Raw genomic sequence first — 27669 nt, forward strand, 5'->3', positions numbered from 1 at the left:
GAATGCAGCTACCTTCTTTGCTTTTTCTAGTTGGCAGACAAATTGAAAAAGGATGATGTCTTGCATAACTACTGCCAATTTCTATTGCAGAAACAGGAAAGCAAAAAAGAACAAACACCTTGAAGCAAATATAGATACAGTAGCACAAAGACAAATAGCACAAATACAGTCATCTTGAAGCTGGTAGTGGAAAGAACCCAAAGGATATTTGCATGGAAACAACTTCATAATACAAAGTTTCGCCCCAAAATAAAGAAAAAGAGTATCATTTTACCAACCAATTCTTCGAGATAAATTGTACCTGGAGATAAATTGCCTAAAAATGGTTCTAGAGAATCAATTCTCCAAAATCCAAAACTAAGGAAATTGGTTTAGCTTTCTATTAGTAAATGAGGAAAAAAAAAGAGCCCAAAAATACAACCTGAGGTTGCAAGGATTTTTCCATTCTTCATAAGTTGATTTCATGATAATTTATTAATGTGCCCTTGTCTATTTCTTACCTTGAACCAAAAGAATGAGTCGGTCTACTGCGCTTTCTCCGTCTATGAAGAAAACATCCAACATCAAACTTTGGCAAGCCGGCGATGCTCCAAGAATCTGAGTGAAGATAATACCGAAAAAAGAGAAACAAAATATAAAGTCATGTTATTGCAGTAGCCAAAACTTGTACTGATACAAATAAGGAAACCAAGAAAGGGTATAATGACGCACTCAAATTGTTCTAAATCATGGTTACATGAGAAATTGCAAGAAGACAAAATCGAAATGACCAACAACAAATATCCACAATAAAGTTGTCCAATTCAAACAGTTTTAACTTAAAACTTTTAAGGGAGACAGATACGGAAACAAACTTGTGAGCATATTCCACACCTATTTCAGTTCGCCATCTATTATCACGACATTCACTGCCAATCTACATCTCAAAACCTAATGCATCAAATATCAAAAGCAAAGCGGGAAGAGGTCCAAGAGGGGTTTGATTTTCGCAGTGGTGTTTCTCAATGAAACACCAAATATCTCAGACCCTTCAATCAAATCAGCAAAATGAAAAATACTTTTTAGACAGACCCACCAAAGAACCCTGAAAGAAACCCTTACCCACATGAAGAATTAGCAAAAATACCCCAAATCTTAGCAAACCCACCAAGGATACTGTTCTCAAAACCCTAGCTTTGCCACACAAAAAAAAAACACCCTTGATTCCCGTCACAGATATAGAATCAACTAATTCCAAAAAAATTAAAATAACGAAGGAAATCCAAAAAATACTTACAAAGCAATCAGTATGAAGAGTGCACTCCTTTTTTTTTATAGAGTCGTCGCCATAAAAAATAACAGAGATGGGAGAAATACGTGTATATGTGTGTGTGTGTGAGAGAGAGAGAGAGAGAGAAGGTGGTTGGGTGGTGTGCGCCGAAGATATGGAGGAAGATGGGAATTAAAGAGGAGTGAGAGGGTCGTTCATGGTTCAAAAGGGAAAGTAAGAGAAAGCGACCGCATACTTGGGCTTGGTGGCAGATTTGTAATTTAGGCAAAAAATTAACGATGGGCACTTCAATAGAATTGGAAGAATGCCTCTCAATCCTTGGATCAAATCAATCTCAGTCATTCTAACAACTTGTCCTCACACCCTTGTGTTTTATTATAGAAAATAGAAGACAGGGAAATCAATCTAAAATGAAACAAATTAAAAGCAAATATTAAATTAAATTTAAGGGAATCAACTTTAGACAAAAATCAATTATTGAGTTGATTTAAATTGAAAAAGATAATCAACTTTTTTAAGGAAACAATCTAAAAGCAAAGGCAAATCAATCTAAAAGAAAACAAATTAAAAGCAAATATTAAATTGAATGTAAAGGAATAAACTTTTGACAGAAATGAATTATTGAGTTGATTTAAATTGAAAATGATAATCAAAATTTTTAAGGAAACAACCTAAAAGCAATCGATTGAAAGAATTTATCAGTCACAAAGTTAGGAGGTTTATATTAAGAAACATGCTCTCAATTGGACGGATATGATCTATTGAAAATTCGATCCGATGATTGTAGAGGGCGTTAGGTTTGTATTGATAGACAAAAACCGCTCTGTTTGAATTTACCGTAAGAAAAACAACTTTAGACAGAAATCAATTATTGAGTTGATTTAAATTCAAAAAGATAATCAAGTTTTTTAAGGGAACAACCTAAAAACAATCAATTGAAAGAATTTACCAGTCACAAAGTTAGGAGGTTTATATTAAAAAGCATGCTCTCAATTGGACGGATATGGTCTATTGAAAATTCTATTCGATGGTTGTAGAGGGCGTTGGGCTGGTATAGATAGACAAAAACCGCTCTATTTTATAATATAGGCTAGCAGTTGGGGAATTGCACAATAAATTCAAATACCAAGTATGGGCGGCATTCCCTATTTTGAAGATATTCTTTTACCTATAAATTGTTCACCTATTTGTGAACAAAATTTGAAGATTAACATTACATACATCCTTACATACGCTCGTGGCATGTTAGGTGCGTTCATGATTCAAGCCATTTTCTTGTTTTTGCATGTCTTTGACGTGATTTTATTGGTCTTAGAAATTTTCACTAATGTTCTTCAGATATGAAGACATTAAATCTGCGATCAAACTAGAAACGAAGTAAATTAAGATTTCATGCAAGTGACTCAAATGCATCTCGCGACACGCTTTTTGGTGATGTTGATAGTTGTAATACTGCATGTAGTTTTATAACATGTCTCTTATTCCTTTAAACACGATTTGCTTTATCCGCTCTTTGATCACTCATTGCTACCCTGCATTCACTCTCCAGATCAACAGATGGATTTACGCGCATTTCTTCTCATTTTATTTTTGTCCCCTCTACTTCTGGGCTACAATGGAGTAGAAGGAGCCAGCTGGGAGTTACTCGAAAGAGAAGATATGGAGTTGGAGAATCAACTTAAACTTCTAAACAAGCCAGCAGTCAAGACTATAGATGTATACATATTACGTTGGGAAAGTCTTTTTTATTTTATTTTTTTGAGCAAACAAAATAGAGTAGGTGATGTACGAACTTTTGATTTTACGGGAGTAATAAAATCCTTGCTAATGTTTGGCAACATCACTTAATATGCAATAAGCTAAGGTCATTTGTAAGTAATGACAATGGAATAATAGTAATTAAGCAAATAAATTATATCTCATCCCAAAAGGTAATAGAAATATACCAGTTTGGGATTTAATGTTCGACTCATTATAATCCTTAGGCTTACCAGATTTGGTGACATAAATGGCGACGAAGCAAAAAATTTGTTACTCCTTTCGTCCTTTTTTAAGTGTCCTGCTTTGTAACTCTAACTTATTAAAAAGACATCATCATTATACTTTTCACATCGATTTTTTCTTCCAGTTTTCCTACTTACCAGTCATTATTAGACTTTTACTCACTAACTTTTCAAAATGGAATCTACTTTTAGAGACAAAATAAACAATGCATCAACTTTTACTCACTAACTTTACAAAATAGACACTTATTAAGGGACACCCCAAAATAGAATACTAGACTCTAAATAAGAGACGGAGGGAGTACGTTTTAGAGTTTATTTGGTTAATTTCTATGCCTAATATTCTATTTTCATTGCTGCCATTGTATTTAATTCACGTGCCCATAAAAATGAACTAAAAGATTGTGATATTCACAGACTGAGTATGGGGATACGTATGACTGTGTGGATTTCTACAAACAACCGGCGTTTGACCATCCTTTGTTGAAGAACCACAGTTTCCATTTTCAGGTTTGTCTCTGAATACCCTCCTGACTCTAATATAAGATTTAATACCTACTTAATTAATTAACGCAAATGGGTGTATTGTAGATGAAACCTACTTTATCACTTGAGAGAAACAAAGATCACGTTTCTTCAGGAGTAAGAGAATCGGCACATATAGAGCTCAAGGGTGGAGGCTGTCCAGTTGGAACAGTTCCAATTAGAAGAATCACTAAAGAAGATCTCATCAGAGAGAGAAATGCCTCAAAACTAATGTCTTTTGCAGATAACACTATTGGTGCTCACGTAAGTTATCGTTAGTCCCTTATATACGAAGGCTTTATTTCTCGTTATATTTCATTTTCTGATTTATCACAACGTGAATTACAGATTATAATTCGAAAGTGGTTACAAATTAAGTTAATCTTATTCCAATTACGAGTAATAAATCAAACCTGACCTTTTCCAAGCATTAGTTATCGTTATTCCATATATGCTATAAATCATTCATAACTGTGAGATGCTCAAAGCTACGGGAGCTGTTTTTTTTCCTCAGTTACAATGATGGTGAAACTTTGAAGCCTTTTTGGAGCTGCAACAAAATATTGTTGCGAAAATTAACACAGATGTTATGCTGTCAATTTAAGTTCCTCATGACATTCTGTCATTGGAAAGGAGGAATTAAAAGTATCGAATCTTTGCTTAAATTCGGTGTTACATTTTTTACATTACTCAGTATGCCGTGGCCCGGACAAGACCTGGCCGAAACAAGTTTAATGGAGCTGGAGCAAGGCTTAGCGTACAAAATCCGCGTGTTTCTGCAAGACAGTACAGTGCATCTCGATTTTTGCTTCGAAACGGGAACGATGCTATACAAGCAGGGTGGAGGGTAAGCGTCCGCTTGCCATTTCTGAATCACATTTTTCTTCTAAGATTTTTTCCATCATTCATTGGTTTCCTAAGGATATAACGTCTTCTAATGGATCACATTTCTGTGTCTAGGTTGATCCAACTCTATATGGTGACACCCGCACTAGACTATTTATACGTTTAGATGTAATGTTCTTTGTAATTTCTTTTCATTTGCACTTAATGGATGTGCTACACACTTGTTACTTATCAAGTCTCAATTTGTATGTATCAACAGGCAGGTCAATCGCATTGTTTCAATACACGATGCCCTGGATTTGTTCAAGTTAGATCTGATATACCTCTTGACTTAGTTTATACACAAGTTTCTATACGTGGAGGAGTCACGTATGAGGCGCCACTTTTCATTGATCGGGTAATACTAACTATCTCGCATCATGCTTCTGCATTTCATTATTTGCGTGAAAAGAAATATTTATTTAAGATTAGTAATTGTAGTGGCAAAGAAGAGAACTAGGTGATTTTTGGTTGCTGTAACAGGACTTAGTTAATGGAAACTGGTGGCTCTTAGTTGGAGAAAGGAATACCGAGGTTGGATTTTGGCCAAGGAGAATATTCAGCGGACTGGCAGACTTGGCATCTTATGCTGAATGGGGAGGAGAGGTGTTTTATCCACCAGGCAATACCCCTATACCAGAAATGGGCAGCGGTTTTCCCCTTGTAGGAAACACAAAATACGATGCCTTCCTAAGGAATGTTGAAGTTGTGGATGCCGCGGGAAAGAATATCAACGTCTACAACTTGGAGACCTTTGTTGACGACACGCGCAAATATGGTGTTTTTGATATCGAACAAACTAAAATAGGACATCTGGTCCTATATGGGGGACCACCTTATAGTTTCTGAGGTGGGGGGACGACTGCAGAGAGTAGCTGTTCTTTAATGCCACATCGTGTTGAGCTTAAAAATAAAAACAGTCTCACATAAATATGGCTCTTAATTCCTATTTGGCTTGAATTTGTGAAAAACGGAGACCTTATTGCTTTCCATTTTTTCTCGGCAAATGAAACATTTTATGAAATTCGAAAGGGGTACATCGAGGTCAAAAGCAGGAAAGCCTAAAAAAGCATAATTGCATAAAATAAAACAGAAAACTCATTCAACCAACAATTGGATGAAAAAAGACACCGCGATGCTACATACCCTTTCACCTTCCGAATACCATCTGAATAGCCCTTAAAGTCATCCACCGTGTAGATCTTGACGCTAAACTTATCCTTTTGCACAAACAAGAACTGAGATAAGCAAAAACTGAGACCTTAATTGCAACAATGTGACCTCGCAAACAACATTAGTTTTCTTGCAAACAATGCATGTTTGGGATAAGCAAAAAATGTATTTCTCTGCAGATTGCAAAAGAAAACAATGCATAATTAGGAGAAAGGAAGAAAAGGAATCTCTTCAAATTATAAAAGAACAGTGCACATTTAAAGCAAACAAGAAATAGGCTTCTCCCCATATTTACATTGCATCACATAAGCCTTGGCCAATTACATCTATCCGCTCGAAGTATGTCAACAACCATCCACAAAGTATGTTCTACACTCTAGATTTCCAACCTACATAATCGTGGCGGCATATGGGGCAGTGTGTGTGATGTCAACCACACAATGATGCAATGGGTATGGAAAATGTGATTGCACGCAGGGAGCACTCGTACGTTGCGCCCATGCTCAAACAATTCTTGGCATATTTGACATTCTGATTCGCTAAATCCGATTGCCTCATCAACTGAAAAAGAAAGTAACAAAAATTGCTTGATCATGATTCGATCAAATCTGTGTGCTTGGGCTGGTTGTGCTACGACTAGCTCTATATCAGCTTGCTCAGTGCCAGCGGCCTCCTGAACATCCTGATGTGTGCATCTCCACCAACACACAAAAAGAAAGCATATGACAAACATAAAACTACCGGCAGCCACTAGTCCGAAGATTAAGTACTTATTCTCGTTGTAAGATTCGACAGCATGACTCCAGTCGTCAGTACTCTTCCCTTGCATCTGATATCAAAGATTAAAACACAAGTTTGAGTAAATCCTGTTACGTAATGGCTGATTTGTAAGTAAACAACAGTACCAGAGGTCCAAATTACATACGTAATGGCCGATAGGATAAGTAAATCATCTACTTCAGCAGTGTCTTGATGTTGGATTCTTGGGGTTTAATTTAACATGGGTGGGGGTGCCCCATTCAGTGAAGAGTTTGTTTTCTTGGGAAGCCATCCAAGAAAATAAAAAACTATAGGGTTCTAGACACACATACTCTTATTTAGTAAATTCTCATATCAGGTCTCTAATAACAACTTCAAACGCTTGAGATTTGGTCCTTAATTTTCAAGTGAAGCAAACACATATCCTCTTCTTTATATGTATAATTTAATAAATTGAGGTTCTTCCAACATTTAAGAATTATAGAGAATAGCAATAATTTTTATGAGAAAAATAAGGGACTCACCATTTTGTAGTCTAGAAAGATGGATCAATGAATCGGTGTATGGCTCATTGCCTTCTATTGACCTATATTTAACCCGCTCATATTTAACCCAGCCATGACCTATTCCAACCTGTCTGTAGCCGCCCGTTTATCACCTCTACTGAAGACCATCAATTTATATAGAGAATCAATGTATCAAAGTGCAAAAATCTTAATATTATGGCATTGCGATCGGTTCTTTCACCTCAAATGTCCACCGACTACCATGTTATTTTGAAAAACAAGGGACGAAAAGAAAATAGATACTGCAATATTAGCAAATATTTCATGGAAGAAAAATTTTTTTTTAACTGAAGTACAAGTGTGGAGAAAGATTATCTAAGCCAAGGGTTGGAATCACTAATATTCAAGAGAAAATAATTTGATGTTATTTTTAGATCAAGGTCACCCGTACATGGTCAAACAAGGGCAAAACAGTGAGCTGCCCCCCATTTACCCCCATTTATCCCCTCCCCTGCCCCGGTTTTTACTCCATCCAAGCAGGCCCTTAGGATAGGCCATAATTCATAGGCTTTGTAGACACAAGAAGTCTAGGCCCATCGCGGTCCACTGCATGAGCAGCCGCACGCTGTATGAGGCCTTTTCTGAGCCCCACAAAAATACCCATAAATTTGAAAATAATTACTTATGAAATTCTGTAAAAAATCAACTCCAACAAAAATCGATAGGTATGTATTCTGAATTTGTATGGATAAAACTGCTTAGTTTCACAGTTTCTGGGACAAATCTATATCCCACCCTATAAACTTTTAACGAACAGGCTGTAACAGTTAAAAATTAATTATGAAACAAGTAGAATGCAGTATTAAAAAGAGATGAGCTCCTAATGAGCCTGATTGAGGAAGTCTTCCCAAAGTTCATTTGTCTTTTTAAAGTTTAATTAATTTAAGTCTGCCTTTAACAGACCCCTGATTGGGGGTATTTGCCAATTCACTAGGCCCATTACAATTATTGAGCCCTTCTGCACCCAATTGGGTCTTTATCTTTCAAATCCGATTCTGAATCATTTGGGCCCAACATAATCTATAAGCAATTACTAGTAAGCCCAATCAATTGGGCCTAGATGCTAAATCTCTGAAATCCAATTGCAAACAGTAATGAATTACCCCTTCCAACCATGTTCATGGTCCGTTCCGCTAAGATTTTTATTTTAAATACCTATTTTTTGTTTTACGAGACAGGTCATTTTCTCACAAGAAATCACTTATAATTCAAAAAAATAAGAACTTATTTGAATTACTTAGCGGAGCAGGGCCTCAGTAAATTTACGTTAGGCTATTTTCTTTTCAATGAGAAAAAGTATTTGCAAAAGATGACTAATAATTTTCAGTTCAATTATAGATAAAAGGAGAAGTCGGGCTTAAATACACCCATGGTTGGACTGGATTTCCCAAATCCAATGGGTCAGTAGAATTACTTAGCCCTACATAGTAGCCCACTCAATTGGGCCTATATAGTTCGATTCCAATTACCAATATCTTAGCCCTTACTAGTAGCCCACCCAAGTCCAATTGCAAACTAGCCCTAGTATTTTCATATAGGTAAAAGAGTACTGCTATGGGTACCGACGGTACCCATAGGGAAAATGCACCGACGGCCACCGGACGGCCGTCTCCGGTCACCGGACGGCCGATCCGAGCCGTCCAAAAATTTTAAAAAATAAAACCGAGTGGCCTTACGCGAGAATCAATGGCATCCGAGGTGTGTAGGGTACTTGATCCGAGCACCCATTTTTCGTGTATATTTGTATATACGTGTATATACACGAAAAAGGGGTACTCGGATCAAGTACCCTACACACCTCGGATGCCATTGATTCTCGCGTCAGGCCACTCGGTTTTATTTTTTAAAATTTTTGGACGGCTCGGATCGGCCGTCCGGTGACCGGAGACGGCCGTCCGGTGGCCGTCGGTGCATTTTCCCTATGGGTACCGTCGGTACCAATAGGATTTCTGTAAAATATATAGGCAGCCCCACCCTATTGGGCCGTTCTTACGAACCCTATATAGTATATACCCGTAGTATTTTCCAAAATACCAAACCTGTATTTCACACACCATGTTCTTGTATATTTACATTAGGCTCTTTTTGTTTTTGTTTTTTCATCATTTTAGGCTCCTTTTGTTTGGATACGAAAATATTTTACTTTTTTTTACGGTGTTTGGTAGGCAAAAAGTTAAGTCAAATAGTTTTAGAGGAATATAATTTTCATTGGGTACTTGATGTACCCTTAATGAATTTAATAAAATATATATTTTCCGATCAAAATAAATAACACAAATAAAGCTGATTGATAAATTCTTGCTTTCTAAGCAAGCATCGTACAAAAAGCTCCCATCTCAATAGGAGCAAGCTGTCAAGCTCCTAATTAGAGCATCCTGAATGTACCATCTACAAATGGCTCATAAAGTGAATCTTAAAGTGTACGTATAAGCATAAGTAACTAGCAAGAGAGTTTGTTAATTTAGAGAGGGTATGTGCATTCACTGGACTAGCAAGAGAGTTTTGTGCAAAACACCCTCATCTTTTGGAAATTTCATAATAACTTTTTTTTAAAGACTTTGGATCCCACTTAGAGATAGCTACAATGCTATTTAAATTTAACAAATGTATTAGGAGTCATGCTTAGGAACTATCCTTGGGAGCTTGTTTGGGAAGCAGCCCATTGAAAGCCACAATTTAACAAATTGTTTGTTAAATATTAGGAGCCTCACCTAGGAGTCATTTTAAGAGCGCATTGAGGATGCATGGGAACTCAAGAGTGCACTCCTAAGGTGGAAGCGGTACCACTTTAAGAGCTCCTTGCTACTAAGGTTTGCACATTGTGTTATTCATCTTAAATTAAACGGTACGATGATAGTGAGAGGATGATGGTGTTCAATTCTATTATCCCTTACTACAAAGCTAAACCCTAGTGGTTTTGTGTTTTTTTTTTTTTTTTGTCATTCGATAAACTTTTTGTTTTGAACGGCGAAAAGATATATTTCATTAAAATGGATGAAGTACATCGATAAAAAGGGCGGGAAAAGGTAGCATCACAATGTGAAAGTAACATCCCAACGAGGTTGGCACCCTACTCCACAACAATCATATGTTATTCAAGCCCGAGGATTGATAAGAAATCAACCCAACCAAATTACAATAAGAGAACCCAGTTAGGCTTACAAAGCAATAAGTGGAAGTTGAAAAACTTCCCAGCAAGATTAGGACAAAATGTCAAAGCAAGATTCCATTGAACCCAATTCGAGATAATCTGATTTGGCAGAAGGGCACTTTTCAGCCCTTGCATCTGAATGGATTTTCCGAATGGGTAATCAAAATGGTGGTAGTATTAGGCTTCTACTAAAGCAAGAGCAGATCAGCAACAGCAACAGTAGGTATATCAGTAGTAGCAGCAACAAGTTATGTCAGTAGCAACAACACGCTTTCAGAATTCAGTGCAAATTAGACAACAGGGGCCAACAGATAGTGATAATCTTGAACATTGAATCCAGCAAATGGCCAACAATAAACTTTCCAGCAAACGGGCAACATTGAAATCCAGTAAACGGGCAGCAGAAGAAACTTTCCAGGAAATGGGCACTAAATTTTCCAAGCACAACATCAGCCGGAATCAGAGCAAGGTTGGACCGGATGCCATAAAGGAAAAAAGACGACCCCGGATGCCATAAAGGAAAAAAGACGACCCCCAAAATAAACAGACCCAAAACGACCAGACACAGGAGCAACAAAAGACCCGAAAGCAACCCAAACAAAGACACCCCAACACCCCAACCCGACCCCAGAACACAACAGACCGAAGGAAGACCCCAAAAAAGAAAAAGAAGGCACAAGACTGACAAAACAGACCAAACAACACCAGACACTTGAGCAACAAAGACCTGACAGCAGCCCAAACAAAACACCCTAACCTGACCCCAAAACATAGCAGATGCAAGGAAAGACCCCAAAGAAACCAAAAAGAAGGCACAAGCCCACCAAACCAGACCAAACAACCCCACCCCCAAGAAGCATAGCCACCTCAAGACTATGAGGCTTGGATAATGCTCCTTAAACGGTAGATGAAATCAGTGATGGAGTAATCTGACTCAAACCATTTGGACTTGACCCAGAAAGCAATCCTTAATTTTATCAGCTCAACCACTTCATTCCAATTAAGATCCTTGTTTTGAAATGTATGCTCATTTCTCATTCTCCACAATGACCAAAGGACTGCAAAGGGGATACAGTCCCAAATGACTTTAACCTTTTGTTTCTGCCTGTAACTCAACCACCAACTGATCAATCCAGACACCGAACTCGGAGTCACCCACTGAATGCCCCACCAATCCAAAATCTCACACCAAACATTCCATACAGGTTGACAAAATAATAATGAGTGATCGATCGATTCCAATGTTTACCCACAAAACTTACAGAGAGCGTGATGTTGTTGATGAATTATACCAATTCTCATAAGAAAACTTACAGAGAGCGTGATGTCATTCGTTAAACTTAATCCACTCTATTCTAGGGGATTTGATGAGGGGATAAGTGTTTATGGAAATCGAATCTTATCCATGTGCATGAGAGTGTAAGAGAGGCACCAACTGCACTCCACTCCACTCCACTTGCAACCCTTTTGGCTTCAAATATGAAAAGTTAAACACAACGAAAATCTAGCCAAATCTATTGTAATATGCCAAATCTTTTGTAAATATCCGTCCAAATCTACTGTAATTTATTTTTAAATCTCTGTAACCTTGTACCAGAAAAACAAAAAATCTTTGTAACCATCGTAGGTTTCCCACATGATGCATCTTCAATGCAGCTAGCGGCCATTGCATCCTATGTCCATTTTTCGTAAGCATCACATGAGTTATATATATCTGCTTCAACCCTAATTAAAAGGCATACATGCATACAATGAATTTGCTTTTGTTACCCGTTTACACAACGGCCACGTTTAACAAAATTTACCTGTACTTTGGCCATGTCTACTGTTTTCTGTCCAGATTTCTCTTGAAATGCATCGTTATTGATTTATTTCTAGTTTGACCAATTCTATGTAATTCGTCCAGATTTCTTCTTGAATGTGTTGTTCATATTTCCATAATCCTTCTAGAGGAAAAGATTTTCCTCTGAATTCGCATTTTCATTGGAGCTAGCTAGCATTGTTTACCTAGCATCCAAATTTTTTTTCTAGAATTAATATGTGCTTATAGATTGCACCATTAACATACTTATTTTTGTTTGGTCATGGACATTGCAATCCTCATTCATTTTTATGCGGCACTACCAAGTTTTTTTTCTCGGTAAACGAAACATTTTATAAAACTCGAAATTAAAGGGATACAATTCAACTTTGCTGTTCTCTCTATCTTACTTTTTGTAGAGTAGGGTTTTATTGGTGCCAAACAATTCAACTTTGCTGTTGTCTTCTTCTTCCTCCTAGCTCCTCCTCCTCCTTCTTCTTTACTACGTGAATTATAGTTACTATTAGGATAGTGGTAAATTAAGAAAAAAATTTAAGTGTTCGAAATGAAAAAAATATGGGAACTTAATTACTACGTGAATTATAGTTACTATTAGTATATAGTGGTAAATTAAGAAAAAAAATTAAGTGTTCAAAACGCAAAAAAGATTCATGCAATAATCAAATGATAAATACATGTGATAAACCCTTCTAATTAACTTCTCACCAAAATCATTATGAGATAATCAACTTTATTTCTTTTTTGGTTTGATCGTCAAGGAGAATCAAAGGTCAATCACCACAATTTGTGTTGACACTATTTAATTTATTTTGGGTCTGACCAAATCTTTGTTATCCTGCTTAATTGATTGGTTAATTTCCTTCTTAGTGCACCTTGAATAGATCGCTGGAATTGGAAATCCTGTTTATTCCTCTCTCTATGAAGTACTAGCAGTTGGGGAATCGCACAGTAAATGCAAATTCCAAGTATGGGCAGCATTCCCTATTTTGAAGATATTCTTTTACCTATAAATTGTTCACCTGTTTGTGAACAAAATTTGAAGATTAACATTTCATAGATCCGCTCGTGGCATGTTAGGTGCGTTCATGATTCCAGCCATTTTCTTGCTTTTGCATGTCTTCGACGTAATTTGATTGGTCTTTGAAATTTTCACTAATGTTCTTCAGATATGAAGACATTAAATCTGCGATCAAACTAGAAACGAAGTAAATTAAGATTTCATGCAAGTGACTCAAATGCATCTCACGACATGCTTTTTAGTGATGTTTTGCTAGTTGTAATACTGCATGTAGTTTTATAACATGTCTCTTATTCCTTTAAACACGATTTGCTTTATTCGATCTTCGATCACTCATTTTTTCTTTGATCACTCATTGCTACCCTGCTTTCACTCTCCAGATCAACAGATGGATTTACGTGCATTTCTTCTCGTTTTATTTTTGTCCCCTCTACTTCTGGGCTACAATGGAGTCGAAGGAGCCGAGGAGTTACTCGAAAGAGAAGATAAGGAGTTGAAGAAGCAACTTAAGCTTTTGAACAAGCCAGCAGTCAAGACTACAAAGGTATACATATTACGTTAGGAAAGTCTTTTTAATTTTATTTTTTTGAGCAAGCAAAATAAAGTAGGTGATGTACGAACTTTTGATTTTACAGGACTAATAAAATCCTTGGTAATGTTTGGCAACATCACTTAATATGCAATAAGCTTAGGCCATTTGTAAGTAATCACAATGGAAGAATAGTAATTAAGCAAATAAATTATATCTCATCTCCAAAGGTAATAGGAATATACCAGTTTGGGATTTCATGTTCGACTCATTATAATCCTTAGGCTTACCAGATTTGGTGACATAAATGGCGACACGCAAAAAATTTGCTACGTTAGAGTTTATTTGGTTAATTTGTATGCCTAATATTCGATTTCCATTGCTGCCATTGTATTTAATTCACGTGCCTGTAAAAATGAACTGAAAGATTGTGATATTCTCAGACTGAGTATGGGGATACGTATGACTGTGTGGATTTCTACAAACAACCGGCGTTTGACCATCCTTTGTTGAAGAACCATAGTTTTCATTTTCAGGTTTGTCTCTGAATACCCTCCTAACTCTAATATAAGATTTAATACCTACTAAATTAGTTAACGCAAATGAGTGTATTGTAGATGAAACCTACTTTATCAATTAAGAGAAACAGAGATCAAGTTTCTTCAGGAGTAAGAGAATCGGCACATATAGAGCTCAAGGGTGGAGGCTGCCCAGTTGGAACAGTTCCAATTAGAAGAATTACTAAAGAAGATCTCATCAGAGAGAGAAATGCCTCAAAACTAATGTCTTTTGCAGATAACACTATTGGTGCTCACGTAAGTTATCGTTAGTCCCTTATATACTAAGGCTTCATTTCTTGTTATATTTCTTTTTATGATTTATTACACGTAATTGGAGAAGGAAACAGAGTTTAGAAAATTCGTCTCCCCCCATTTTTGAATCAATTTTATCTGTTTAAGGCACTCCCTAGGGGAAAAAATAAACTCTGCTTCCTTCTCCAAATACAATTAATAAATCAAACCTGAGCTTTTCCAAGCATTAGTTATCGTTATATATGAATACAACCAGAAAAAGAAATTGTTTTGTTTTCGCTCGGCAAATCGAAACTATTTTTATAAAACTCGAAAGAGGTACATCGAAAGGGAACGCAGATGAGCAACAACAACATGCTCACCCAGAAAATGAAATTGTATCACACCGTAAATTACACATTATAATTCAAAAGTGGTTACTAAGTTAATCTTATTCCATATATGCTAAATCATTCATAACATTGAGATGATCAAAGCTACGGGAGCTAGCAGGGTTTTTTTCTTAGTTACAATCATGGTGAAACTTTGAAGCCTTTTTGGAGCTTCAACAAAATATTGGTGCGAAAATTAACACAGATGTTATGCTGTCAATATTAGTGGCTCATGACATACTGTCATTGGAAAGGAGGAATTAAGTATCGAATCTTTGCTTAAATTTGGTGTTACATTTTTTACATTACTCAGTATGCCGTGGCCCGGACGAGACCTGGCCCAAACAAGTTCAATGGAGCTGGAGCAAGGCTTAGCCTACACAATCCACGTGTTTCTGGAACACAGTACAGTGCATCTCGATTTTTGCTTCGAAACGGGAACGATGCTATACAAGCAGGGTGGAGGGTAAGCCTCTGCTTGCCATTTCTGAATCACATTTTTCTTGTAAGATTTTTTTCCATCATTCATTGGTTTCCCAAGGATATAATGTCTTCTCATGGATTACATTTTTGTGTGTATATAGGTTGATCCAACTCTATATGGTGATACCCGCACTAGACGATTTATACGTTTAGACGTAAGGTTCTTAGTAATTTCATTTCATTTGCGCTTAATGGATGTCCCACACACTTGTTACTAATCAAGTCTCAATTTGTATGTATCAACAGGCAGGTCAATCTCATTGTTTCAATACACGATGTCCTGGATTTGTTCAAGTTAGATCTGATAAACTTCTTGACTTAGTTTATCCAGAAGTTTCTAAACGTGGAGAACTCGGGTATGAGGCGCCACTTTTCATTGATCGGGTAATACTGACTATGTCTCATCGTGCTTCTGCATTTCATTATTTGTGTGAAAAGAAAAATTAGTAGTTGTAGTAGCAAAGAAGAGACCTTGATGATTTTTTGTTGTTGTAATGCACAGGACTTAGTTAATGGAAACTGGTGGCTCTTAGTAGGAGAAAGTAATACCGAGGTTGGATTCTGGCCAAAGAGAATATTCAGCGGATTGACAAACTTGGCATCTAATGCTGAATGGGGAGGAGAGGTGTTTTATCCGCCAGGCACCCCTATACCGGACATGGGCAGCGGTTTTCCCCTTCAAAGAGACACAAAATACGATGCATACCTAAGGAATGTTGAAGTCATGAATGCCGCGGGGCAGAATATCGATGCCTACAACACGGAGACATTTAAAGACACACACATATATAATGTTGTTGATTTGGAACACACTAAATTACGACATCTGGTCCTATATGGGGGAGGTCACCCCCCTTACAGTTCCTGAGGTGGGGGACGACTGCAGGGAGTAGATGTTACTTAATGCTACATCGTGTTGAGCTTAAAAATAAAAACAGTCTCATATATATATATATGGCTCTTAATTCCTGTTTGGCTTAAATTTGTGTACGTAAAATAGAGACCTTATTACTTTTTTTCTTCCTGTCAAACGAAACATTTTATAAAATTCGAAAGGGGTATATCAAGATCAAAAACTGGAAAGCCTAAGAGAGCTTAACTGCATAAAAGAAAACAAAAAACTCATCCAACCAACAATTGGATGAAAAAAGACACCTCAATGCTACATTACACTTTCACCTTCCGAATACCATGCCATCTAAATAGTCCTTAAAGTCCTCCACCGTGTAGATCTTAATACTAAATTTATCTTTTTGCACAAACAACAAGTGAGATAAGCAAAAACTGAGGGATGATGCTATGGTGTCCCCAGTCATTTTGGGGACACCGTAATTTTTGGCATAATTTCACCATTATAAGCATAACTAAAACCCATTACAAGCATAACAGAACCTAAACAAGGCATAACCAAGGAACATTCAAAAAATCAACCAAGGCATAACAAAACCTTGCTATGGTTCTGTTATGCTCATAATGGTTTTGGTTATGCTCATAATGAGTTTTGGCTATACTCATAATGGTTTTGTTATGCCAAAAGTTACGGTGTCCCCAAAATAACCGGGGACACCAAAGTCATTCCCAAAACTGAGACCTTAATTGAAACAACATCAGTTTTCTTGCAACAACGATTGAGATCTCATCTCATGGGACTTCCTTGCAAGAGGAAAAAATAGTGCATGTTTGGGATATCCAAACTCTCCTTAAGAAGAATCACTTTTGGAATTGCAACGCTAGCCAATTTTTCCAATTTGGACAATTTTGCCCTTTAATTGAGAAGCCACTGATTTTGTTTCATAGGGTAATTTCGTCTTTTTAACTATATGACTTTGTTTGCTCCGCCTCCCTTTTTTCTTTTCTTCCGCGGAAGCACTCTTCTTCCCACTCTTCTTTTCTTCCTTGGGTTTGGAGAGAGAGAGAGAGAGAGAGAGAGAGAGAGAGAGAGAGAGAGAGAGAGTGTGTGCTTAGCCTCCAAACCTCGCCTTCCAATAAGGTTGAGAAAAACCCCAAGCGTAGGGCTAGGTCGTCGGTAGCATAGTAAACCGGCAAGACCGGGATCGTACCACAGGGAATTCGCAATATAGATAGTTTGGATTGTAGGTTTAAAAGATAGACTGCGGCGTTCAAGACGGCCAACTTGATTTTGCTTAGAATTGGTAAAAATCGCCCGGGCAAAAGACTAGGAAAAAGCTTAGTTAACTTAAAAGAGGCAAGTCTAAGGATCTTCTAACCCTTGACAAAGGAGGTTACCGGTTCTCGATTATAACTCAGGCGAGAGTCACGACCGCGTGCTCTCGCCCGGAGAATTTAACTTTTATGACTACGTTTAATGAAAGATGTGATTAAACGGAGGCGAACCAACTTATTTGACGAATTTATCGAACACATAGGAGGCCACGAACCCTCGGGGAGCCGCTTGCCAAGACCGTTTGACAAACGCCTCACCAAGTAGTTAACACCCCTTTGCTTGGACCAAAAATGCAAGTTAAGTTCTATTCTGTAAATCATGCTTTTAAGCCCTAATATTTGAAAACCAAATAACCACCTAAGTTCTCGGGAAAGATTATCCCAAGACTTGGCCAAACGACTACTCACACATACTTAAAGCAAAAACCAAAGCATAGAAATAAGGCATGAATTTAAACCGATAGAAATGAAAATAAAGTTGATTTTATAAAGGATCTAGTCCGCGGCTATAACATTAATAAACGAGAAAATATTAAACGACAAATACCTTGAGGAGTTCTTGAAGAATTTAGCTAGAAAAGCTTGAAAGCCATTAATGGAGTTCTAGAAAAATAAAAGACTTAAAGTGGAAAGTGACAAGATGATCAAGAAGAGAGAGAGAGAGACCCTATTTATACAAGGTGGTCTCTCTCTCACAAAATATCCCAAGAAAATATCCCAAGAAAATATCCCAAAAGCAACCAAAAGTGGAAGATATTCCAAAAGTAGAAAGTAGAAAAAGCAGCAAAAACGTGGCTGTAATTTGCAGTATGAACCGGTACTGGCCAAATCCCAGTACCGGTTCATAGGTCTTCAAAAGCTGGAAAAACGTAGACTCTGGACAGCATGAACCGGTACTGGCCAAATCCCAGTACCGGTTCATATGAGGCAGAACTTCAGATTTTGCTCTGCTTTGGCCCAGACAGCCCGACAGCGACCCGACAGCCTCTTCGCACTGGATTAATCACCCGACGGGGCTTTGTGGAACATTGCTTCACTGCTCCGAACTCTTTGATACTTCCGACTACGATCCTTGGCGTTAAGAACCGCCTTAGCACCGCGTATTACCTGAGACAACCAAAACAAACCCTTACGTGCAAAATGAGAAACAAAAGATAACTAAAGCAATCAAAATGTTACAAAATAGGGAACCAGAGCACAAAGATTATACAATCTTGGTTGCTCATCACGCCCCCCAACTTGAACATTGCTAGCCCCGAGCAATGATGCAGACAAAATAAGGGAAAACTAAACAATCCTTCCGGCAAAACAACTACGGCACATGCTTCAATTCGATAAATCCAATGCGCAAGAGATCAAAAACAAACCATTTACCCCAAAGCAACTCACAGTCGGAGATAAGATGAGCAACTAGATGCTAAGCAGGTAACTAACAAGCATCCAACAGGAGTATCCAAAATCAAAAAGGTGGATACGAGACTTCCAACAACCTTTAATAACAAAAGTAACCATATCCCACGCAAAAGGTGCTCGAAAATAGGCGTGGTGAACAAAAAATGCCAAGCCAAATATAAGTGGAGAGCACCGTTAGGAAGACAAATTAACTAAGCAGCCAGAAATTTACTGAAAAGTAAAATGCCACAGACTAAATATGCCACAATCAACAATCTGAATCAAAAGGGAATCACAATGTACGAAGGATCAACTAAGGGCTTTAAAGCTTGTAATGACATTGGTTAAACAAAAGAACGGTTAGCAAAATGGGAAACGGCCATATGCTAGCTTGGTTATCTACCCTAGGCCGCCACCGACACCAAACTACCAAGTCAAAAGGCCACATGCCGGCCTAAACGAAAACTTCCTAAGACTATTATTTACGAATCCACCTACTAAAATGAAAAACAAGATAGGATAGGAGGACTGTCAACCCCCATGTACCCCGACCAAGTAGAGGGATTTTCCAAAGGCGACACCACCGACCCTAATCCTCTTCCGACGACTCCTCGACATCCTCCTCCTCGTGAACAGGTTCTTTACCTCGCTTCCGCGTACTTGACTCACCAACACCATTAATCCCAGCACCATGTACAGCTTCTGGTTCCTCAGGAGTTGATTCTCTCATATCGGCCTCCGTGGGAACATACACATCACCTTCTTTCCCACATCGAGCTGCTATCCATAACATCCCCCTCTTTATGGCCGAGACATCCCTCCTCGTACGACGCATTTGAGTCTCAAGTTTTTTCTGTTTCCTCTGCACTGACTGGAGCTGAGTAGCCATAATTCTAGTATATTCTTCAATCCTCCCAGACTGAGTCCTAGTAGTAGGCGTAGGGAAATCGAAACTGTCGGGCAGGGGTGGCTGAGATAATGCCTTGCTTTTCTCCACAGAGCCACCCGTAATAGGACCGGGGGTACCCGGAAGAAGCCTTTCTGGAACTAGTACTCCTTGAGACTCGCAAAGAGCGGTAATCATAGCCGGAAACGGAATATTAGGCTTTGACGGTGCCGAACGCTCCCTAAACCTCACCAATGACTTCCAAATGAACAAAGCCCAATCAACCACCTCCTCATTGGAACCAAAAACAAAAATTACCTCGCCATCCTCCTTCCATGGAAGCTTCTCCGAGCCATGGGGACACAGATTGTAATGAACCACCTTATTAATAACCCGATACTTCTCGAATAACCTGCCATGGACAAAACGGTCAAGCTTCAGGGGTTTATCAGTTAGAGCGTTTTGAATTTCTTCCTCTGACTTGGACCATCCTCTAGCAGGGTAAGTAATAGCTAGGAGTGAGGGGCGTTGGTAGTTTTTTAGATACTTGGCTATGACAGTCGGGGTTACGAGCACAGTTTTCTTCCCCAAGCGAGAGGTTATTTTCTCTTCCTTCTCATCCACTTCCATATTAGCATAGAAATCAAGCACCAACTTGGGTTTAAAGCCTTTGATTGGATCGAAAAAAGAAATGCAATCCTCGTTGGTTAATGATATCGATGATTGGGTGAGTTCCTAGCTTCGCTCGATCCACCTGACGCTCACAAATGTACTTCCAACCTTTTAACTCCTTTTCCCATCTCTTTTTCTCCTCCTCTTTCCTCTCTCTTTTCCGCTTCCTATTTTCCTCTTCGCTTCTCTCCGCTCGCTCAGCATTCTTCTCCAGATCGGAGCGTTTAATGTACGACGTTTTACCAGAACTATCCACTAATTGTATCGCATCCCCCATAAGCTTCTTTGATCTCCCCATTTCAAAACAACAATTCTCACAAAACAGAGCACCCCCCAAACTTCAGTCAAACAACCACCTGTAGCAAATTTCAGCCCCCGTAACGGAAACAGTCCAAAAGCAGCCAAAAACTCACAAAAAATTCACCCTGATAATTCAATCTACTAACCGAAACAGAAATTACAGCCCCCAAATTCATAAACAAATACAGCCTGCCCCGGAAATCAAACACATACAGCGCTTTGATCACAAAAATAGCCCGTACACCAACCTCGAACTAGCACAAAGTCAGACATGATGGGTTATGGGTGATTTCCGGAAAATTTGGGGGAAAAAGAGAGAAATTTCGGTTTATACTTGATTTGGGGATCTAGGGTTCAAAATCTTGCAAAACTTTTCATAAAACATGAGAATCCAACACCTTGAGGGCTAAACATGCTTAAAGATGGATGACTTCCATGAGAGAGAGAGGAAGAATTGCGAGTTCACCTTGGCTATGGAGATTTTCGGACCTTGAGAGGGAGAATCCATCCTCGAAACTTCTGAGACCCTCCTTGAAACTTGAAGATTAAGTGTTTTTGTGGAGGTTTATGAAGGTTTGAGAGGGATTTGTGATGATTTGTAGAAGGATTTGAAGAAGAACGAAGAACAGAGGCATGGGGGGGCGGGGGGGGGTTGTCTGCCGTTTCTGGGTTTTGGTATGGGAATAGAATAGGTTTTGGGTTTATATAGTGGGGTAGGAGAGACAAAAGGAAAAGGGACCGAACCATTTTTTTTTTCAAATTCTGTCGGTTATGAACCGGTACTGGCCAAATCCCAGTACCGGTTCATAGGTTCTGAAATTCTGGATTTTTAACTCTCTGCCCTGTATGAACCGGTACTGGCCAAATCCCAGTACCGGTTCATATTTCCCGATTTTCTGAATTTTTGCCCACTTCAACATTTCGAACTCCACTCATTCCCAACACCTTCCAAACATCCCCCGAACACCTCTCAGCAGGTAAAACAGCATTCCAAACCACCCTCCAAACATCCGGTTCCCTAAGTTAATGAACAAATAGAAAGACACGGACCAGGCTACAAAATAGGATGAGGGGACACATTTGTGGTTTAATTAAACAAAGAATGCCTTGTATCACTTCCTTCGTACGCTATAGATTCCAAAATGATTCAACAATGATATCAAGCACACTTAGGTATGACAAGAGAGTATTTTACCTAAGCTACGAATTACGATGAAACAAGAACGGGATATGGGTAAAACTTGCTCAAAACATACTCAACACCTAATTGCTCATCTTTAATCATGCTTATGAGTTGAAATGTACACTATCACTTAATATCAAACACCGAGCTCTTGCCAATTAAGAACAATAAGCATGTGCCAAGTTGTTTTAATCCACTAAATTTTGTAATAACGGAAGGATTGCAACCTAAAAACGAAATTTTTTTTTACCGAACATGAAAACCAAGAAACAACATATATAGCGCAACTATATCCCTCCCCCCAACTTAAAGGATGCTATGTCCCCATAGCACGAAAAACAACAGGAAGGAGAAAGGGAACAAAAGAGCGTACCAACGGGGGAATGTCAACCCCCGTATACCTCGACCAAGTTGGAGGCTTTTGCGTCACCGGCTCTTTTCGTCATCCGAACGGCTTCCAAGGCCAACTCCTTCGGCTTTGCCAACGGAACCATAGCTAGTCACACAGGATCATGGCCAAAGCTTTGTTGGACTAACAACCGCGACACGTAATCGCACCCCTGCTTAGGGCTCCTGAATGCCTCAATCACTCCGACGGTAGATCCAATCCACCAAGGCTGGTGTGGTAGCACGTACACCCTGTAAAAGACTTAAGTCCGAACTACCTACTAAGAGCCAAATGACATTAGAACCGCCCGGCTCGTGTTATCCGGGCGCCCAACAAACAGAAAAACAAAGAAAAATGGCAAAGAACACCACCCGATTTTCACGCAATCTTACGAGTCATACTTTTCTTCCCGTGTCTCACCAAGTAGGCAAAACGCGGGTGGCTATACTAGACCATCAAAGTTGTTACATCATGCCCGAAGTAAAATTCACCGCTCGACCTCGCCAAGCAATTAAGCCCAACGTTCCCTATGATCAAAACCAAGTGATGCCAGACAAAGCCTAGTGCCAAAGCACGGGAATAGCAAGCCTCACCCAAAGACCTAAATTGCCCCCGATAGGGACATATCTGGTGAGCATGGATCGTTAACGGCAAACTACGTCAAAGAAGGACTAATTAAAGCCCGATACAATGATGCGTTGGTGAAATCTTTTGGTGAGAGTATCCCGAAACATGATAAATAAAGAACAAAGCATAAAAGCAATATTCACAAATGTACAAATATACAGAATTTAATATCAGAGCTCGGAGCGTCCAAGTCACAGCTGGACTCCGCCAAACAATGAAGTCCAGCGTCCCCTAAGATCTTAACCAGGCAGACACAAGATAGAGCCAAGTGCGGTAATGGAGCACGGGAATATCAAGGCCTAACCTAAGATCTATACCGCCCCAGTTGGGGCTAATCTGGAAGACGTGAGTGGTTCACTGTGAATTACTCCTATCAGAAAAGCTAATGAAAGCCCTATGTCACTGATATTAAAATTGCCCTTACTAACCGGAGCTGGGCACACGATCCTTTTTTTAGTAGCGGCGTGCAGAGCTACATATACCCAAGTCAATGGAGGGTACCCCTTACCCGGGGGCCGGGTCCGACAAACAGTTAAGTTCAGCGGTTACGCTTTCGCTCCCCATGCAAATTAAAATAACGCAAACTAAACCAACGGGCCATCCGTATAAACGGGATCGGCCAAAACCTCATCGGGCTCGCCAGCTTCAAAGCCACCAAGGAAGGGCTTAAGCCGTTGACCATTAACTTTGAAAGAGGAACCGGTACTCATGCTTTCTACTTCTATTGCCCCATGAGGGAACACAGTTTTGACAACATACGGTCCGGCCCAACGTGAGCGCAACTTACCGGGATGTAGATGCAACCGAGAATTATACAATAACACTTTTTGGCCGGGCTCAAAGTTTTTAATCACAATTTTATTATCATGCTTGGCTTTGAGTTTAGATTTATACGCGCTAGAATGGTCGTAAGCATTGTACCTCAACTCCTCGAGTTCCGTCAATTAGAGCTTGCGGCGGGCACCGGCTTTGGCAATATTGAAATTTAACTTCTTAATGGCCCAATATGCTTTATGCTCAAGCTCTACCGGCAAGTGGCACGCTTTCCCATAGACCAACCGATACGGTGACATCCCCAAAATCGTCTTGTAAGCAGTACGGTAAGCCCACAAAGCATCGACTAAACGAGTTGACCAGTCTTTACGGGTAGGATTAACTGTCTTCTCCAAGATATTCTTGATTTCCCGATTCGCCAACTCCGCTTGGCCATTCGTATGCGGGTGGTACGCCGTTGAGACTTTGTGAATGATGGCATACTTCTTCATTAGGGCGGCAATGGACCGATTGCAGAAATGAGACCCCTAGTCACTGATGATAGCCCTCGGCATCCCGAATCTTGCTAAGATGTACTCTCGAAGAAAATCAACCACGATTTGGGCATCATTTGTATTAGTGGGAATGGCCTCTACCCACTTGTTTACATAATCAACGGCAAGCAAAATGTAGAGGTAACCAAATGACGTAGGAAACGGTCCCATGAAGTCGATTCCCCAACAATCGAACACTTCGATGATCAAGATGGGCGTAAGCGGCATTTCGTTCCGCTGTGTCACACATCCCAAAAGTTGACAGCGTGCACACGCCCGGCAGAACGCAAAGGTATCCTTGTACAATTGTGGCCAATAGAAACCGCACTGCAAAATCTTGGCGGCGGTCTTTCTGAAAGAAAAATGGCCGCCACATGCCTCCGTGTGGCAAAACTTGATAACACTTTGTTGCTCAGAATCGGGCACACAATGGCGGACAAGTTGGTCGGCGCAATACTTAAACAAATACGGGTCATCAAAAGAGAACCGTTTCACCTCGGCCAAAAACCGATGTGGTTCTTGCAAATTCCAATGGACAGGCATCAGACCGGTAACCAAGTAGTTCACAATATCCGCGTACCATGGAGCCGTGGAAATTGAAAATAATTGCTCATCGGGGAAAGAGTCACCGATAGGGATGTGCGATGTATGATCTTCGAACTCTAGCCGAGACAAATGATCGGCCACCACATTCTCTAGCCCTTCTTGTCCTTAATAGTGAGGTCAAACTCTTGTAGGAGTAAGATCCACCTAATCAATCTCGCCTTGGCATCCTGCTTCGTAAAAAGGTACTTGAGAGCGGAATGATCGGTGAACACGGTGATAGCTCCCACTAGATAAGACCGAAACTTGTCCAACGCAAAGACTATGGCAAGCAACTCCTTCTCCGTAGTCGAATAGTTCATTTGAGGCTCATTGAGCGTCTTACTTGCATAGTAGATGACGTACGGCTCTTTCCCTTTCCGTTGACCCAAAACAACTCCAACGGCGTAATCACTGGCGTCACACATGAGCTCGAAGGGCAATTCCCAATCCGGCGATCGCACAATAGGTGGAGAGGTGAGGCTAGACTTTAACTTGGCAAAGGCGGCCTCGCAACCCGGCGTCCACTCGAACGGCACATCTTTGGCGAGCAAATGACATAAAGGCCGAGCAATTGCACTAAAATCTTTGATAAAACGCCGATAAAAACCGGCTTGCCCCAGGAAAGATCGGATATCCTTCAAACACTTTGGAGTCGGAAGATTCCCAATCAAATCAATTTTTGCCCGATCCACTTCGATGCCTTTCGAAGAAACAATATGGCCGAGTACAATGCCTTCGGTCACCATAAAATGACATTTCTCCCAATTCAACACCAGGTTCTTTTCCTCGCACCGTGCTAACACTAACCCCAAGTTGGCAAGGCAAGCCTCAAAAGAGTCACCGAAAACCGAGAAGTCGTCCATGAACACTTCCATAATTTTCTCCACCATGTCGCTGAAAAGGCCCATAATACACCTTGAGAAGGTACCGGGGGCGTTGCAAAGCCCGAACGGCATACGACGATACGCAAAGGTCCCGAATGGGCACGTGAAAGTAGTCTTCTCTTGATCTTCCAAGGCCACCTCAATCTGATTATAACCGGAGTACCCATCCAAGAAGCAGTAAAACTTGTGCCCGGCCACTCTCTCCAAAATCTGATCGATGAAGGGAAAGGGAAAGTGGTCCTTTCTTGTACTGGCGTTCAGCTTCCGATAATCAATGCACACCCGCCAACCAGTTTGAACCCACATTGGAATAAGCTCATCCTTGTCATTTTTCACCACAGTCACCCCAGACTTCTTGGGTACCACTTGTATCGGGCTCACCCACTTGGAATCCGCTATAGGGTAAATAATGCCAACATCCAACAATTTAAGAACTTCCGTTCGCACCACATCCTTCATAATCGGGTTTAATCGTCGTTGAGGCTGGCGAGAGGGCTTAACATCATCCTCCATGTAAATGTGATGAGAGCAAAGAGATCCATCTATTCCTTTGATATCGGCTATGGACCACCCAATAGCCTTTGAATGCTTCCTTAACTTAGAGAGTAGTTGAAATTCCTGAAGTTCGGTTAGGGCGGAGGAGATTACCACCGGATATGTTTGGCCTTCACCAAGATAGGCGTACTTCAGGGTATCCGGTAGTGGTTTCAACTCGAGCACTGGGGGTTCCACGCTAGACGGAACGGCGCGCTTCTCAATTGGAGGTAGCTCCTCGAATTTTGGGACCCACGGGGTTATACCACACGCCGCCTCGTCATCGAGCAAAGAGCACAAGTAAGCAACATCGGGGGAGTCAAGAAACTCGGCCTCGGCGGAAGTCAGTGCCAACTCCAACTCATCGTTGCAAATAAACGTAGTGACGTGGTCTTGAACAAGTGAATCGATCATGCTTACTCCGCACACATCCTCGTCATCGCCCAATTGGCTATCGATATGGAACATGTTGACTTGCATCTTCATGTTGCCAAAACTCATGTTAAGTCGGCCATCCCGACAATGAATTACAGCATCGGATGTTGCTAAAAACGGCCGGCCAAGAATAATTTGGACAGATGATTGACCCGCCGGCACCGGGCACGTATCAAGAACCACGAAGTCAACTGGGTACATGAACTGGTCAACTTGAACAAGGACATCTTCGACCATCCCTTTGGGAACTCGAATACTCCGATCCGCCAACTGTAAAGTCACCCGAGTCGGCTTCATTTCCCCCAACCCGAGTTGTTTATACACTGAGAAAGGCAGGAGGTTCACGCTTGCGCCCAAATCAAGAAGGGCTTTCTCAACAACCATTCCCCCAATAGTGATGGATATCGTAGGACACCCCGAATCAGTATACTTGGGCGGAAGGGTTGACTGGAAGAGCGAGCTCACTTGTTCAGTCAAGAACACCTTCTTTTGCACTTGGAGTTGCCGTTTATGAGTGCACAACTCCTTCAAAAATTTGGCGTACGATGGAATCTGTTTAATAGCATCTAGCAAAGGAAGGTTGACCGTCACTTTCTTGAGAACTTCATAGATATCACTGTTCAGATTTGGCTTGGCAGGCGACTTTAGTCGGTTAGGATATGGAGCGGGAACGGTGAAAGCGGGCGGAATATCGCTCTCTTTGGCTTTTCCTTTCTCTTCCTCCGTAAGAGCTGGCTTAGGAGATTCCCCATTTGGCGTTGTTGGCTTTAATGGTGCCAGAAAAGGTAGCAAGATTGGCGCGACCGGCGGCTCCACTTGGGCATTATCAACCGTCTTCCCACTTCTCAACGAGATTATGGCCTTCGCTTGCTCGGGGAGAATCACCGAAGAGCTTTGTGCAAAATGTTGGCCTTGAGGGTTGGGT

The 27669-nt window shown here is 40.2% G+C and overlaps 2 protein-coding genes across 2 annotated transcripts; both read left to right on the forward strand.

Annotated features, from left to right (window-relative positions):
• The first annotated feature begins 2473 nt into the window (after positions 1 to 2473).
• Positions 2474 to 5554, forward strand: LOC131316553 (protein neprosin-like). The gene is made up of 8 exons (XM_058345970.1): positions 2474 to 2519; positions 2820 to 2986; positions 3691 to 3783; positions 3865 to 4062; positions 4493 to 4645; positions 4759 to 4812; positions 4904 to 5041; positions 5167 to 5554. The coding sequence occupies exons 1-8, from the start codon at positions 2513 to 2515 to the stop codon at positions 5530 to 5532; spliced, it is 1176 nt and encodes a 391-aa protein (XP_058201953.1). The 5' UTR covers positions 2474 to 2512; the 3' UTR covers positions 5533 to 5554.
• Positions 5555 to 13210: 7656 nt separating this feature from the next.
• LOC131316554 (protein neprosin-like) lies at positions 13211 to 16349 on the forward strand. Its single transcript, XM_058345971.1, has 8 exons — positions 13211 to 13231; positions 13553 to 13716; positions 14145 to 14237; positions 14319 to 14516; positions 15198 to 15350; positions 15469 to 15522; positions 15614 to 15751; positions 15870 to 16349. Exons 1-8 carry the CDS (start codon positions 13225 to 13227, stop codon positions 16233 to 16235), a joined length of 1173 nt encoding a protein of 390 aa, XP_058201954.1. The 5' UTR covers positions 13211 to 13224; the 3' UTR covers positions 16236 to 16349.
• The last annotated feature ends 11320 nt before the right edge of the window (positions 16350 to 27669 follow it).

This window comes from Rhododendron vialii, chromosome 2a (assembly GCF_030253575.1).
Source record: "Rhododendron vialii isolate Sample 1 chromosome 2a, ASM3025357v1".
In the NCBI taxonomy this organism is placed as follows: Eukaryota; Viridiplantae; Streptophyta; class Magnoliopsida; order Ericales; family Ericaceae; genus Rhododendron; species Rhododendron vialii.

Coding starts and splice junctions, on each gene's coding strand:
- LOC131316553 (XM_058345970.1), top strand. Junction 2,987..3,690: donor CAGCAGTCAAGACTATAGAT/GTATACATATTA, acceptor TGATATTCACAG/ACTGAGTATGGGGATACGTA. Junction 3,784..3,864: donor ACCACAGTTTCCATTTTCAG/GTTTGTCTCTGA, acceptor GGTGTATTGTAG/ATGAAACCTACTTTATCACT.
- LOC131316554 (XM_058345971.1), top strand. Junction 13,717..14,144: donor CAGCAGTCAAGACTACAAAG/GTATACATATTA, acceptor TGATATTCTCAG/ACTGAGTATGGGGATACGTA. Junction 14,517..15,197: donor ATAACACTATTGGTGCTCAC/GTAAGTTATCGT, acceptor TACATTACTCAG/TATGCCGTGGCCCGGACGAG.